Genomic DNA, 16,128 nt, shown 5'->3' with positions numbered 1-16,128 from the left:
TGTTCATTCGAGTTAGTGAGATAATATGCACACTCTTTGACGACACCCTTTGTGGTTTACTTTCACGGTCACTTGTGCTTTTTGAGGTGGATGTTCACATCTTAGTGGTGTTTTGTGTTGAGATTAAATTATTGGGGATGTTTGTGTAGCATCATGTTCAGAGGTTGCCCCAAAAAATTATTTATTCATCACTCTCTGTTAAATTTCTGTCATGGTCTATTTTTATCAGTCATACTTTTTTTATTTTATAAGTACTAGGGCATTGAGGGATGTAGCATCCATTATAATGGCACATACATGACAGTAGATAGTCTTTAATGATAGATTTTATCAACCGAGGTTACATACCGTATGAAACCGAAACGTTCCCTTATGACTCAGTACACTTGACATTGCGTCAGGAAGCTGACGCTATGGGGAACAGAGTCCCATCATGCCGTATTATACGATATAACCTTCCAGAGAGGAAACATGGCACCGCAGTCCTACGGGACGTATGGAGTATGCCGCAAGTGAATGACCCTCATGGTGTGCCAGGAGGGGAACACTCAGAATGGATATATGAACTATAGTCATATAGTATGAATTAACCCCTTCACAAACCCAGTCGGGAAGGAAGTTTATTTGTAATGAAAGTGTCTGTGACTTTTTAGAAATACAACGGTCTGAATGCAGGCGGTTGTGTAAAAAGTCAGGGAGCCCATACTTCAAAAGAGGGGCATAAGTATACAGTATGTTTGGCCAATGAAATAGCAAGTGCTCTAGACAGAGATGACTTGCTATGAGAGAGACATTACGTCTAGGTTGTAAAACCTTGCAAATGTGTTTTGAGAAGACCATCCTGCTGCAAAACATACGTCTTGTAAGGACACACCATTCGTCCATGCCCATGAAGAGGCCACACCTCTAGCTGAGTGTACTTTAACACCAATTGCGCTCTGAAGGATGTGGTTAGAACCTTAGGTACATAGCATTCTCTGGGTTTGACAGTGGTTTTTGAAAAACCCGGACCAAACTCCAGACATGAATTGTCAACTGACAGTGCTTGCAAATTACCGACCCGTTTTACTGAGGCCAAAGCCAGCAGTAATGTGGTCTTAAGAGAAAGCACATAAACTTTGAGCACTGACGGAGTGAGCCCTGCGTCCAATCGCTCTTAAAGAAATGTACAAATTGCAGGTATGGGCAGTTCACTGGGTCTTTGTCGTGTGAAACGCACCAATTAGTGAACACATTTCATTTCAGTGCGTAAAGGCGTCTCATGGACAGTGCTCTAGCCTGTCAAATTGTATTTATAACCGACCAATTCTGGCTCATCCGCTGTGCTCTGTTCCTCAGAACGAGGGCGATTCGCGAGCGAAGCGTCTTGAGACCGATGCCCTCACAGTGACGGCAGTCTGTCTCTAAGGGGACTGTCTCTGCGTGGGCGCAGCCCAGACAATGAATGCAGCTCTCGTGCTGATATAATGAACACTTACGGAATGGCATCTTTAAAAAGACGTGAACAAGTTAGTGGCTCTTTTAGTTATGCATGTGTGTGTGTGTGTGTGTGTGTGTGTGTGTGTGTGTGTGTGTGTGTGTATATATATATATATATATATATATATATACACATATATATATTATTTTGATGAACTTACAACACAATACATGGAGTGGACTTTTTATCTGACCTGTTACTCCTCTGAGGTAACAGCACTTAGGGGTAAATTCAAAATTGCATTTTTTGCTTCCCTGAAGGCACTGCTGCAGGAGGGGATGCCACTCGAAAGCTCGTTCAAAATGAATATTTTCTTGGAGGGCCTTTCCACAAGACTGATTGTGAAGGGTACATTCATACAGTAATGTTTCCTTTAGAGCAAGGGTGGGGAACCCTGCTCCTGGAGGGCCACTGTCCTTCAGAGTTTAGCTCCAACCCTAATCAATCACACCTGCCCTTAATTTTTTCAAGTAATCCTGGAGACCTTGATTAGTTGCCCAGTTTTTTTTATTAGGGTTGGAGCTAAACTCTGCTGGACAGTTGCCCTCCAGAAGTACCCACTTCAAGGGTAAGAGTGAGTATAGGGCATAGGGAGGATCACTTGTGATTGGAATCCGCCCCCGATCTGCTGTAGCACGCGCTCTTAAAGGAACCTCTGCTTAATTTTCTTTAATACGCCTGTGATTTACAAAGCAATCTCATAATAACACATTATTACTGTTATTGAGATTATGATGAGATTTTAATTTTATTTTTTACTATTTTAACATTAAAATTTCTCACATTTTTCTGGACAACCAAAAAGGCACCTTTACATTTGTGAATGAAAGGGGCAAGCTTGTGCCTCTGCTGCCCCCGTTCTGTGCAAGTCAGTGCTTCTGACAGTCTTAATCCATTACTCTCAATTTTTTTCTTTATTTGGAAAGTTTTGGAAATGTAATAGTGGTGTTTTCCTTTTGATGTTGGACCAAAGGGGTAAGGACAAATTATATTTGCTGTGGTCTCCCGTTCACCACTATCAAAGTTTACCCTATAATCGTTTACTTCCCTGTTCCAACACCCGGAAATGTTTTAAGGGTCCATACAAGTGGTCCGTCTTGGGGTAAACACAGATCCATTGAAAAAGAGAGTTGCGACACTCCCATAGACGTCTGTTGTAATTGAAGAATGCGGAAGTAACGCGTGTCATGGTCTGACCAATAGTTGCAAACATTGTATAGTTCCAACTTGCAACCGCATTCATTTTCAGTGTTTCCGAAGCACGCTCGCTGTTAAGTTGATGAAATGACTGTTTTTTATTTTTATTTTTTTTCCATATTTCAAGCATTAGTGGACCTCTTATCAATTTAGTCAATAGTGGTATTTTATGTAGCCAGCTTTAGTTAAAGTTTATCAACAGATCGTTAGATTCTAAATGCAGTTAGCACTAGTAGCTAACGTAAGCAATAGCTGATTCAAATTACTTGGTTGTCATCGAGCTCTGCAGAAGCCTGATTATGACCCATTCATTTGATTCAGGTGTATTGGAAGAGGGAAACATATAAAACATGCAGGGCAGGGGTACTCGAGGACCAAGGTTGAAGACCACTGATCTAGCTCACCGGATCTGACCATGGGTGGGGGAACAACCTTTACCTTCTCACTGGACATATTGTATAATAAAATGTTTTACTGAATGCAATTGGTTGCCTTGTATATTCTGTATATTGACCAAAATCCTTTCTTGGCTTAAATTGAGCAGTTGCTGGTGTGATTGATATTTAGATTAGATTTAACTTTGTCATTGCATCGAGTACTATAAATATAAGTATCATCAACGTAGTAAATTGTAATATAGGCTAATTAATAAAAGAAAGTGTTTAACAAGTCCCATTTACTTAAACAGTCTAACGTTAAATGTAAAGTAAAACAATAGTCCTCAGTAGGCTACAGTACGGTAGCTAGCATAGCCATTTCTAGCTCTGCTTCACAATACTGCTGCCTTGTTTTATACGATAATATAAATAAATGTAAATAATAATAATATAGTAGCAGACATATAAATGATACAACACACCAGCAACCAATGGACATTATGTGTTAATATACCGAACATTTCTGTAAATCTAGTTGGTGCTGCTATCTGTCCCGCCGAAACCATACAAACGCGGATTTGTTTGGAACTATTGAGAGCTACATGAACCACGTGATCGCGTGTCGGCGAGATCAAAGAGTGTCGCAACTCTCTTTTTCAATGGCTCTGGGTAAACTCTCTTTGGTTGTAGGCGGAGTCAGTACGTCATCAACAAGCGTTTTGTTGTGATGTCTTACATTTATTCATTTGGCAGACGCTTTTATCCAAAGCGACTTACAAGAGAGGAAAACATAAGTGAATCATCTTAGGAGACAGTGGTATGAAAAGTGCTGTATTTCAAAGTATCACTATAGCATCATAATAGTATTCAAAACAGAATAAAGTGCAACAGATTTTTTTTTTTTTTTTTTTAAATGACTGGTTAAGTGCTCATGGAGAATACTTGAGAATACTTTTGTAAAATACGTGAATCCTAAGAATGTGATTAAGATTCAGTAGCTTGGATGTCGAGGACATGGTGACTAATGGAATATCTCAAACGGCTTAAACGAAAAGCTTTAACGGCACAGTCATCCTCTTCCAGGCATTTTCCAGTTTTTCTAAAGCAGATGACAGTGCTGCCGTATTTAGAATCGTTATTTGAGTCACTTCATTACCGTAAACGCTGAGAGAAACGATGTTTGGCTAGTGTGCAATGCTTAGCTGCTATTGTTAATGTTCCAGTTGGTGATACTGTAGTATCGTCAGAGCATGAGAAGTTACTTCCGTGTTTTCCCCGTAAAGCAGCAGGACCAGACACGTAATGCTATCGTTTTAAAAAACAAGGATGGGTCAGTCAATGAGTGAACACATCCATGTTACTTCGAGGGAGCATGAACTCAGAACAGATGCAGTAAGTCGCTGAGTGCTTGGTATCATTTAGGAAGATGTCTTACAGAATAATATCTCCATCTCTCTCTCTGTGACATATTGCGGAAATTGACTTTGGACTGAAAACACGTCTTTGTTTCCCTACTAGTACACAAGTGTGCAAGCTTTCCCTCTAGCAGTCGTTGAGGAGATCTTACTGAATCTGCCAGCACAGCAGGTGGTTCGAGTCTGTCGGTTGGTGTGTCATGAGTGGAAGGAGCTGGTGGACAGTGCTGCTCACTGGAAAGAGCGCTGTCGGAGAGAAGGCCTCCAGCCGTGCGACGCCTCCAGACCCCCGGCCAACTGGCGGATGTTTTACTTTTTAGCTAAGAAACGACATAACATGCTCAAGAATCCCAGAGCAGAAGGTGAGCCAGCAACAGGACTCAAAATATGCCGTGTTATGATAAAGAAGTACACTTTTGAAATGCAAAAATAAGCAATATTTTCAAAACAGCTGTCTGAATACACCCCTTATCTTAAGTTGTTCAAACACAACTTAAGTAGTTCCACCCCCAACTCACGCCATTGGTCGAGTAATGTTGTTGGGGCGGGTCTAAGCTGGTGGCTCCAATCAAACAGGAATTTTCATAGTGTCACAGAGACACAGTAGATGTGTCCAAAATCGATCAATTGTTCACTCATTCACTATTTCCTATATAGTGGATGTCTTGTGAGTGCCCTAAATCAGGGCACTGGAGATGACGCAGAAACAATTAATGTCACATATGTACTTTTATCTTACATGTAGGATAACAATAATTATAATAACAACAATAATAATACTTGTTATAATTATAAAATGGTATATATACAATAAATCTTTCTGAGCACTGATAAGAGATAACGTGCGCAAAGTGCCTTCATGCGACTGTAATACAGTACACTAAAGTTATTAATAACAACATCCATTGATTGTTAGACGAATACGTATGTGTGATAACTGAATATTTGAATAATTTCCACTGTGCGCAGTCACCTTATTGAATACAGTTGAAGTCAGAAGTTTACATACACTTAAGTTGAGGTCATTAAAACTAATTTTTTAAGCACTCCGCAGATTTTATGTTAGCAAACTGTAGTTTTGGCAAGTCGTTTATGACATCTACTTTGTGCATGACGCAAGTCATTTTTCCAACAGCTGTTTACAGACAGATTTTCACTTTTAATTGACTACATCACAATTCCAGTGGGTCAGAAGTTTACATACACTAAGTTAACTGTGCCTTTATGCAGCTTGTAAAATTCCAGATAATTATGTCAAGCCTTTAGGCAATTAGCCAAGTAGCTTCTTATAGGCTAATTGGAGTCAATTGGAGGTGTACCTGTGGATGTATTTTAAGGCCTACCTTCAAACTTCGTGCCTCATTGCTTGACATCATGGGAAATCAAAAGAAACTGAAACAGGAAGCACCCGCCCGCAGAACGATCCAGTGCTGGTCAGACCAGTCAGATTCTATGCTACAAGACTGTTTTGATCACGTGGACTGGGAGATGTTCCGGTCCGCCTCCAATGACGACATCGAACTCTACGCTGATAGCGTAACTTGTTTCATCAGGAAGTGCATAGAGGATGTTGTACCGACCAAAACAATATGGATCTACCCCAACCGGAAACCATGGATTAATAGTGATGTTCGTGTGGCACTTAATGCACGGACCTCCACTTTTAATTCTAGGAATGCGGAGGAGCATAAACAAGCCACCGACTCTAGAAACATGTGGCAGGGAATTAATATCATCACAGACTTCAAAGGGAATAAAAACTCCGCTGTGAACACCGCTGCCTCTCTCCCAGATGAGCTAAATACTTTTTATGCTCGTTTCGAGGGAAATAACACCGCACTCACGGAGAGAGCTCTCGCGGCCGAAGCTACAGAGGTTAGTTCACTCTCCGTCTCTCCAACTGGCTGGTGTTTTTACGGACATTTTCAACCTTTCCCTCTCCTTGTCTGTGGTCCCCACATGCTTTAAAACGTCCACCATTGTGCCTGTACCAAAGCAATCCAAAATCACTTGCTTAAATGACTGGCATCCTGTTGCTCTGACCCCCATCATCAGCAAATGCTTTGAGAGACTAATCAGAGATTACTTGTGCTCTGTGCTGCCTATCTCACTGGAGCCACTGCAGTTTGCTTACGGCAACAACATCTCCACTGATGATGCCATTGCATCTACACTACACACTGCTCTCTCCCACCTGCTGTTTGTAGACTACAGCTCAGCATTCAACACCATAGTGCCCTCCAAGCTTGATGAGAAACTCCGGGCTCTGGGCTTAAACAGCTCGCTGTGCAGCTGGATCCTGGACTTCCTGACAAGCAGACACCAAGCATACCTCCAAAGTTGTGGCAAAATGGCTTAAGGACAAAAAAGTCAAGGTATTGGAGTGGCCATCACAAAGACCTGACCTCAATCCAGTAGAAGATTTGTGGGCATAACTGAAAAAGCATGTGCGAGCAATTAGGCCTACAAACCTGACTCAGTTACACCAGTTCTGTCTGGAGGAATTGGACAAAATTCCAGCAACATATTGTGAGATGCTTGTGGAAGGCTACCCAAAGTGTTTGACCCAAGTTAAACAATTTAAAGGTAATGCTACCAAATACTAACAAAGTGTATGTAAACTTCTGAACCACTGGGAATGTGATGAAAGAAATAAAAGCTGAAATAAATCATTCTCTTCTGACATTTCACATTCTTAAAATAAAGTAGTGAGCCTTACAGATCTAAGACAGGGAATATTTTCTATGATTAAATGTCAGGAATTGTGAAAAACTGAGATTAAATGTATTTGGCTAAGGTGTATGTAAACTTCAACTGTAAGTGAAGAAATAAATCACTTGGCATTAATGGAAAAAAGATAATCATATCAGATATATTTTCATCTATATAAATAAATCATAAATTGTTCAGTTTATTTGTATGATTTTGGATTGCTATATTTTATTGTTATTTTTAATCAACTCCAATATGTCAAAAAGTAAAACAATACAGCCAGCATGAAATGAATTAAGCTGTAAACTGGCGTCTCTCGCACTCCCTCTCTCTCCCTGCACGTCAGTCCTCCCCATGGTGAATTATGATCAAGATAGCGACGGCGAGTGTACATCAGCTGTACACTAGAAATCAGAGTGCATTGTGGGTAAGAATGAGTGAACAAATGTAGGGAACGAATTTGGAAACCACTATAAAATGTCCAACACCAAAATAGTGCACTATATAGTGGATAGGGGGCGAAATCAGACACAGCTAGTGTTTAGTTTTCGAGAATATTAACCTATGAATTGTCTCTTTATATTAAGCTGGGAAAGAAGAAAGTATTTTCAAGGTATAGTTCACCCAAAAATGAAAATGATCTCATCATTTACTCACTCTCGTGCCTTCCCAGATGTGTATGACTTTCTTTCTTCAGCAGAACACAAAGATTTTTAGAAGAATATCTCCGCTCTGTAGGTCCACACAATGCAAGTGAATTGTGATCAGACCTTTGTATCTCCAAAAAAAAACACATAAAGGCAGCATAAAAGTAATCCATGTGACTCCAGTGGTTAAATCCATATCTGTAGCATTATGATAGATGTGGGTGAGAAACATATCAAAATGTAAGTGCTTTTTTTACTCTAAATCTCCACTTTCACATCTGAAAGCCACATGTGGTGCCTTTTTAGTTTCACTTTCACATCTGAAAGTGAAAATGACTTAAATTTTGATCTATTTCTAACCTACATCTATCATATCGCTTCTGAAGGTATAGATTTAACCACTGGAGTCTTATGAATTATTTTTATGTTTCCTTTGTGATTTTTGGAGCTACAAAGTTCTGATCACCATTCACTTGCATTTGCATTGTATGGACCTACATAGCTGAAATATTCTTCTAAAAATATTCATGTTCTGCAGAAGAAAGTCATACACATCTGGAATGTCATGAGGGTGAGTAAACAATGAGGGAATTTTCATTTTTGGGAGAACTATCCTTTTAACACAGAAAAAGTTCTGTCAGCTTTAAAACTGACGACTCTTTCCTTACATATTACCACAGTATGGTATAACTAAATTGAAGGGGAAAAATGCACATCATTAATCATACGAGTTTTGTGTCAACAAATGTTAGTAACCTTTTCTAGATATAACAGCTGATGCACAATTCACATTTCATTTATGCAGAACCAAAGCCTAAAACCCAAACTAACTTAAAACTGTTCTTTTGCTGTACTCTTTTCTGATGTTCTTAATAGATGAATTAAATGGATGGAAGATTGTACAGAATGGTGGTGACCGCTGGAAAATAGAAGATAATTCTGTAGAAATTCCAAATAACACAGTCCCTAAATGCTTCGTCACATCTTACTAGTAAGTTTGATATTCTTGATTCATCAGAAGTCAAGTCAAAAAGTCAAACTGAAATAAAATGCTATTTTCATTCAGTTTTAGACCTTTTATGAGTCTGTACATGAACTACTTTATGCTTAAACTTTACTCTCAGCTTATGTATGAAGCAGCAGCTCATTGATTTAAAAAAAGAAGGCTACAGTCCTGCTTTCATGGATCACTTACAACCTGATATCAAAATAACAGACTGGTGAGCTTTTACTTCCCTTCCCATTTATCTCTTATGCCAGAATATCATAGCTGGCTAGTTTATTATACCAAATGTACAAATGTGTTTCTAAGATGAAAGCATATTTATTTGACTTCTCGTCTGTTCAGGTATGCGCCACGCTGGGACTGTGGAAGTCAGTATGAGATTTGTGTAGAGTTGCTTGATCAGAAGAAGAAAGTGATGAGTACCTATCAGCCTGAACCAGTGTTCTTTCCACAGTGGAACGATCAGCAGTGGTGTCAAGTGAGTAGAATAACAAAAAAGAAAGAAAAAAAAATGTATGTCCAGAAATGATACAATCTAGAGATCCTCCAATTAACTATATAAACAACTGAATATCAATTGAACAGACTGACCACTTCCTTCTTACTGTATTGTTTTTTTTCTTTTTCTTTTTCTTTCAGATGACACATGTCTTTAAGGATTATGGTCCTGGGGTTCGGTTTATCCGTTTTACTCATGGAGGGAAGGATACACAGTACTGGGCAGGCTGGTATGGAATACGGATCACTAATAGTAGTGTGGAGATCTGTCCAGCTGCAGAGATATAGTGCTGTCCATTCTCGCTTTGTTCTCTGAGTTATAAAGGGATAGTTCACCCAAAGATAAAAAAAATAAAATCTCACTCTCATTTACTCCCCCTCATGTTCTTCTAAACCTGTTTAACTCACTTTATGGAACACAAAAAATGTAAGGCCTCAGTCAACATTCACTTTAATTGTATGGAAAAAGATGCAATGAAAGTGAACGTCGAGACTGTGCCTAACATCTGTTTTTATGTTCTATGGAAGAAAGTCATACAGGTTTAGAACAATGTGAGGTTAATCAATGATTATAAACATTTATTTTTTGGGTTGAACTGTTGTTTTAATGGTGAATGTTTCGCAAGAAAATTGTGCATCTCACAATATTGTACATTTATTTCCACTACATCTTAAATCAATATTCAGTTATTTATATTTAAAAATACTTCTTGGTCCTCCTTTCTCACTAATCCATGCTGTTTCTTATTCTCTTCCAACAAATACTGTGTTGTACTGGTAAAAAGAAGCACATTGAACAGTATGTTATTGTCAGCCTGATCTCATGAAATGTACGTGACAATGGCAACATTTTTACAAACCAAAGTTACGTGCTTCATTATACGTTTGGCTGCAGTTTCCCAGTAAAATATCCTGCGGCGGGGGGGGGATGGGGGGGGTGCCAAAAGAGAGTGAAATGATGTTGTAATCAGACAAGGTTTTTAAGGTGAATATTAGATGGAAGAAATTAGTAAAATGGACCTCCCTAACCTAAAACTTTAACCTAAACCTAACCAATAGTGTTTTAAAAGCAAATTCGACATGAAAAGCACATTAACTGAAGCAACCACGTCATTTTGTGTCTCTTCTATGGCACTTTCACTTCACTTTTGTTTCGAGAGTCCTTGGATGGGCTTGTGGCTCGGTTTCCGAGTCCAAAGTCCAACACTCTACCAGGTGAGCTAGAGCAAAGCTAATGATGTTGGAATAGTTGTGTAAATGTTGGTGGGTCTTTAATAAAAGCATTAACATGTATTGTTTTTCAAATGTGGCTTTAGAGTAAAAGTGTGTTGATATAATAACATAGCAGTGAGCAATACAGTGAAAAATATGTTTATAAAGTCATAATCAGCCGTCATACCGTGGAGATGTTAAACAGGTGAGGCAATCGTGTCATAGTATATAAGGAGCCTCCAAAAACAGCCTAGTCCTTCAAGAGCAAGGATCGTTCAAGACTTGTCAATTTGCCAACTGATGCTTCAGCAAATAATCCAGCACTTTGAGAACAATGTTCCCCAAAGACAAATTGGAAGGATTTGGGGCACTTCACCCTCTACAGTGCACAATATAGTTAAAAGATTCAAGGAATATGGTCAAATCTTGGTGCGTAAAGGGCGAGGCGAAACCACTTCTGAATGCGCGTGATCTCTAATCCCTCAGACGTCACTGTCTTAAAAAACATCATTCATCTGTAATGGATATCATGAACATGGGCTTGGGATAACTTTAGTAAACCTTTGTTAGTCAACACCACTCGCCGCTGCATCCAAAGCCAGTGTCTGTATAGGCCAGGGATGTGTCAGTGCCCATGGCATGGGTAACTCACACATCTGTGTTAACACCATTAATGCAGACAGATATGTAAAAATTTTGGAGCAGCATATACTGCCATCCAGCACCATCTTTTCCAGGGACGTCCCTGCATTTTCCAGCAGGACAACTTCAAACCACATACTGCCCAAATTTCAAGTGCATGGTTGTGTGAGCAGAGAGTGCTGGTGCTAGATTGTCCTACCTGCTGTCCTGATCTGTCTCCAGTTGAGAATGTGTGGTGCATTATGCAGCACCCCATAAAACAATGAAGACCCCGTACTATTGTGTAGCCAAAGACCTACATAATGGATGAATGGGGAACAATTTCACTTTCTAAACTTAACAAACTTGTGTCTACAGTGCCCAAATGCTTAATAAGTGTTATTAGAAGAAATGGTGATGTTTCACAGTGGTGAACACTTGACTGTCCCAACTTTTTTGGAGCATGTTGCAATCATTTGATTTGAAATTACTGTAAATGTAAAAATTACAATGAAATTCACAAGGTAAAACATCATATAATGTGTAGCTGTAGTGCTTTCAATATAGCAAAGGGTGAATATAATATACAAATCACTCTTTATTTAATTTTTTTTTATTAGCATTTTTCATACGGTCCCAACTTTTTTGGAACTGGGGTTGTAGAAAGCGGCACGTAAAACTCAGTTTGCAAAAATGTAGTTTTAGTAACGTTCATTCTATGAGACTAGGTTGCTTATTGTAACTTGAAGCAGAGCAGCACTGTTCATTGTTTTCTTTCTAAGTTTTTGTTAGGGACAAAGTCTTATTAATATTTTGTGTACATTAAAATACATATTCATACCATTAATAACTGACTGTTTTTTGCAAAATAGCACTAATAAGGAGGGCTATCATTAAGAGCTTGTCTGAAATTCAATATGTTCCAACAACATGTATTTATCTCTTATCCACATTGTGATATTGTACATGCTTATACTGTAAAAATCATAATTAAATATGCGTAACTGCTACATATGCAAATTCTTTGTCAAAGCTAAGATCTACCATACCACAACCTGTTTTCAACTATTGTGTGATGAAGTTATGGCATTTTGGTATCATAAAAGAGAGTAAAGTCAGCATACATTTAACATGGTATACCAAAAAAAAAGAATTGATTAAAAGGTATTGTGTTGGCTTTCCTGATGTAAGCTTTGGTTGTATCAGGGATGATTCTTAAGCCTGTGGAAAAATAAAAAACATCTTTGAAGAGGCTGCTCTGTCCACCTCATGAAATAACACATTTTCGTTTCCTCTGGTACACGTGGGGTTCTAGAGTTGCTAATATTGCCTCATCAAATACATTCTTCAGTCCTTTCTATAACAAAGGGAAAAGGTAGATTTCTTTGTTATGCAAATTAAAGCACACAAACCAAGGATTTAATAGAAAGAACATGTTGTCAAGCATACCCACCTGTGTTAGAGCAGAACATTCAACATATTTCACTGCCTTTAAGTCCCTGGCTAGTTTCTCTGCTATCTCTGGTTTAATCGGCTTTTGTTTGTTTTTTGCAAGCCTTTCAATAGTTGAAGGGTCATCTCTTAGATCAATCTGGGTTCCAACCAGCAGGAAAGGGGTTTTCGGGCAGTGATAGGTTATTTCAGGCACCCACTGCATTTAAAATGGTGAATTACTTATTGTTATCAAAAATAAACTATTCCAAATTATTGTACATTTAAAGTCAACATTTTCCAGAAGAAACATCATCTATCTCTTTGAATTCAGGGAGACACACCTTTTCTTTCACATTTTCAAATGAGGACAGAGAAACTACAGAGAAACAAACCAAGAAGACGTCTGTTTGAGGATAGCTTAGGGGCCGTAATTGATCCTGACCTACAAAATATTAAAATAGTTTTAATTGGAATATTTAGGTGTGTGTGTGAATCATTTTTGTAAATTGTGCTATACGACGATGTATATACCCAATATTTGAGTGGTTACATTGGGGTAGATTTAATATTTATCCCTTTGACTGAATTTTGAGGGTAATAAATTAACAAGGTAAACAACTCCAGGAATATCCCATCGACAGCATTTGTGACACACACACACACACACACCTCTATCAGATAGATTCAGAAGACATGGATTTAACCACTGAAGTTGGATTACTTTTACGCTGCCTTTACGTGCTTTTTGGACCATCAAAGTTCTGGCCACCATTCACTTATACTGAATGGACTAACAAAGCTGAGATATTCTTCTAAAAATCTTTGTGTTCTGTAGAAGAAAGTCATACACATCTGGGATGGCATGAGAGTGAGTAAATGATGAGAAATGTTGAATTTGTGGGTGAACTATCCCTTAAACATCTACAGATCGGCCCCATTCACTTCTATTGCATGCGTCTTACTGTAACCCAATTTTTTGTGGTGGGTGGGAGTTTTCGGCTAAATGAATTGATGTGGTAATCAACATTATTCCACAAATGCTGTCGATTGAGCTTAACTTGTATTCAACCCAGAATATTCCTTTAAAGCTGGTTCTTGATATCTTTGCTGAGAAAAACCCTTTAAAAGTACACTTTTTAATGGTCATTTTTAAATGGGCAACATCATACCTACAGCATCAAATAATCCAATGGTGTAAGGTTCACCATCTATCATTACAGTCACAGCACAGCTGTCAAACACCTGAAAAAGAACATGAAAACAATTTAACTGACACTACCTTGATAGAAGCTTCTAATGTGTTGCAGTGAAACTATTCGACATCAACTGATTGTATTTGTGTTCTCAATAGTTCATTGTTTATCACTGATAATAGGGACAAAGGTTAGGATAGCAAGAAGAACATTAAAACACTCCATGCGTTTTTAAATGAACGGGGGGAAATAATTCTTACTGTTGGTACTGATGGAAACTTGTTTGTGAAGGAAATCAAAAGGCAGGTTTTACCCACGGCACCATCTCCAACTACCACACATTTAATTGTGGATATTGCTGTAGTCGCAAGCTGTTTTTCGGTATCTGGTATAAAATAATCTGTAATTCAATAGTAAGTGATAGTCAGTTTTCAAATGTGTTACTTCACTATCATGCAAAGGCATTTAGCAGTATAGACTGTATGATACACGTGATTTTGCTTTTAACTTCACCGAAGCCGAGCTAAGATCCAAAGGCACAGTTTGGATGTTATAAGCTTCAAAGACAACTTTCAACACCTCAGGGACTTATATTCATTGGGAAGTTAGACTTAGCTAATATAATGACAGGTGACGTTATAAATAAAAAACCAGGTTGATTTTGAGATTAAATAAGGGCCTTAATTCAATAGAAAACTAAACCTAGAAGCAAACGAAAAAAAGTTTTCAATTTGCTATCGGTTGACAGAGATGGCGTTTAAGTTTATTACAGAAGATACCTAGTTTCTTATCAACTGGGCAGCCAACAGACTGACGAAACATGTTTAAATAGGTAAAACAGAAAAGCTCGTCTGTTGTGAACTATGTAAACACTTAACATACACGACTATTTTTTCTTTTCCTCTAAACATTGTAATCTAATTTTAAGCAGCAAGTTACATCGGGTGACTACTTCGCAATGTCTGTCCATCCAGAACACGCTTCTGCCTGTCGGATTTCAAAATTAAAGTCCCGTTTTATTTCTCGTTTCAATTTAAGAGTATCAAGGGGGGGAAAACTTGAGACTTCTCAAATACAATTAGAATTGAATTTATTATATTGTTACAGGATTAAATAGTCTAAAGACTACTCATTTGTATCCTACAAATATCAACCAAAATACAGGTGCATCTCAATAAATTAGAATGTCGTGGAAAAGTTCATTTATTTCAGTAATTCAACTCAAATTGTGAAACTCGTGTATTAAATAAATTCAATGCACACAGACTGAAGTAGTTTAAGTCTTTGTTTCTTTTAATTGTGATGATTTTGGCTCACATTTAACAAAAACCCACCAATTCACTATCTCAGAAAATTAGAATATGGTGACATGCCAATCAGCTAATCAACTCAAAACACCTGCAAAGGTTTCCTGAGCCTTCAAAATGGTCTCTCAGTTTGGTTTACTAGGCTACACAATCATGGGGAAGACTGCTGATCTGACAGTTGTCCAGAAGACAATCATTGACACCCTTCACAAGGAGGGTAAGCCACAAACATTCATTGCCAAAGAAGCTGGCTGTTCATAGAGTGCTGTATCCAAGCATGTTAACAGAAAGTTGAGTGGAAGGAAAAAGTGTGGAAGAAAAAGATGCACAACCAACCGAGAGAACCGCAGCCTTATGAGGATTGTCAAGCAAAATCGATTCAAGAATTTGGGTGAACTTCACAAGGAATGGACTGAGGCTGGGGTCAAGGTGGAGAAGCTCATAGCCCAAGTTGCTTGAAGTCCAGTGTTAAGTTTCCACAGTCTGTGATGATTTGGGGTGCAATGTCATCTGCTGGTGTTGGTCCATTGTGTTTTTTAAAACCAAAGTCACTGCACCCGTTTACCAAGAAATTTTGGAGCACTTCATGCTTCCTTCTGCTGACCAGCTTTTTAAAGATGCTGATTTCATTTTCCAGCAGGATTTGGCATCTGCCCACACTGCCAAAAGCACCAAAAGTTGGTTAAATGACCATGGTGTTGGTGTGCTTGACTGGCCAGCAAACTCACCAGACCTGAACCCCATAGAGAATCTATGGGGTATTGTCAAGAGGAAAATGAGAAACAAGAGACCAAAAAATGCAGATGAGCTGAAGGCCACTGTCAAAGAAACCTGGGCTTCCATACCACCTCAGCAGTGCCACAAACTGATCACCTCCATGCCACGCCGAATTGAGGCAGTAATTAAAGCAAAAGGAGCCCCTACCAAGTACTGAGTACATATACAGTAAATTAACATACTTTCCAAAAGGCCAACAATTCACTAAAAATGTTTTTTTTTTATTGGTCTTATGATGTATTCTAATTTTTT

General features: G+C 38.5%; 2 protein-coding genes across 4 annotated transcripts; one reads left to right on the top strand and one right to left on the bottom strand.

The window, feature by feature from the left end:
- Positions 1 to 3,773: 3,773 nt before the first annotated feature.
- Positions 3,774 to 10,641, top strand: LOC127420406 (F-box only protein 44-like). The gene is made up of 6 exons (XM_051662680.1): positions 3,774 to 4,446; positions 4,573 to 4,831; positions 8,705 to 8,819; positions 8,953 to 9,048; positions 9,177 to 9,312; positions 9,474 to 10,641. The coding sequence occupies exons 1-6, from the start codon at positions 4,381 to 4,383 to the stop codon at positions 9,618 to 9,620; spliced, it is 819 nt and encodes a 272-aa protein (XP_051518640.1). The 5' UTR covers positions 3,774 to 4,380; the 3' UTR covers positions 9,621 to 10,641.
- Positions 10,642 to 12,384: 1,743 nt separating this feature from the next.
- On the bottom strand, positions 12,385 to 14,865 carry LOC127420413 (cell division control protein 42 homolog). 3 transcript variants are annotated; one of them, XM_051662693.1, is made up of 6 exons: positions 14,572 to 14,865; positions 14,053 to 14,192; positions 13,769 to 13,841; positions 12,941 to 13,041; positions 12,619 to 12,816; positions 12,385 to 12,522 (listed from the first exon to the last, which is right to left on the bottom strand). In XM_051662693.1, the coding sequence occupies exons 1-6, from the start codon at positions 14,612 to 14,614 to the stop codon at positions 12,433 to 12,435; spliced, it is 645 nt and encodes a 214-aa protein (XP_051518653.1). In that variant the 5' UTR covers positions 14,615 to 14,865; the 3' UTR covers positions 12,385 to 12,432. The 3 variants fall into 3 exon arrangements, with proteins under 3 accessions (XP_051518653.1, XP_051518652.1, XP_051518654.1); XM_051662692.1 differs by having other exon boundaries at positions 12,428 to 12,816; XM_051662694.1 differs by lacking the exon at positions 12,941 to 13,041 and having other exon boundaries at positions 12,428 to 12,816; positions 13,773 to 13,841.
- Between the last annotated feature and the right edge of the window lie 1,263 nt (positions 14,866 to 16,128).

Source organism: Myxocyprinus asiaticus, chromosome 29, assembly GCF_019703515.2.
Source record: "Myxocyprinus asiaticus isolate MX2 ecotype Aquarium Trade chromosome 29, UBuf_Myxa_2, whole genome shotgun sequence".
NCBI lineage: Eukaryota > Metazoa > Chordata > Actinopteri > Cypriniformes > Catostomidae > Myxocyprinus > Myxocyprinus asiaticus.
This window is presented reverse-complemented; position numbering and strand designations above follow the sequence as displayed.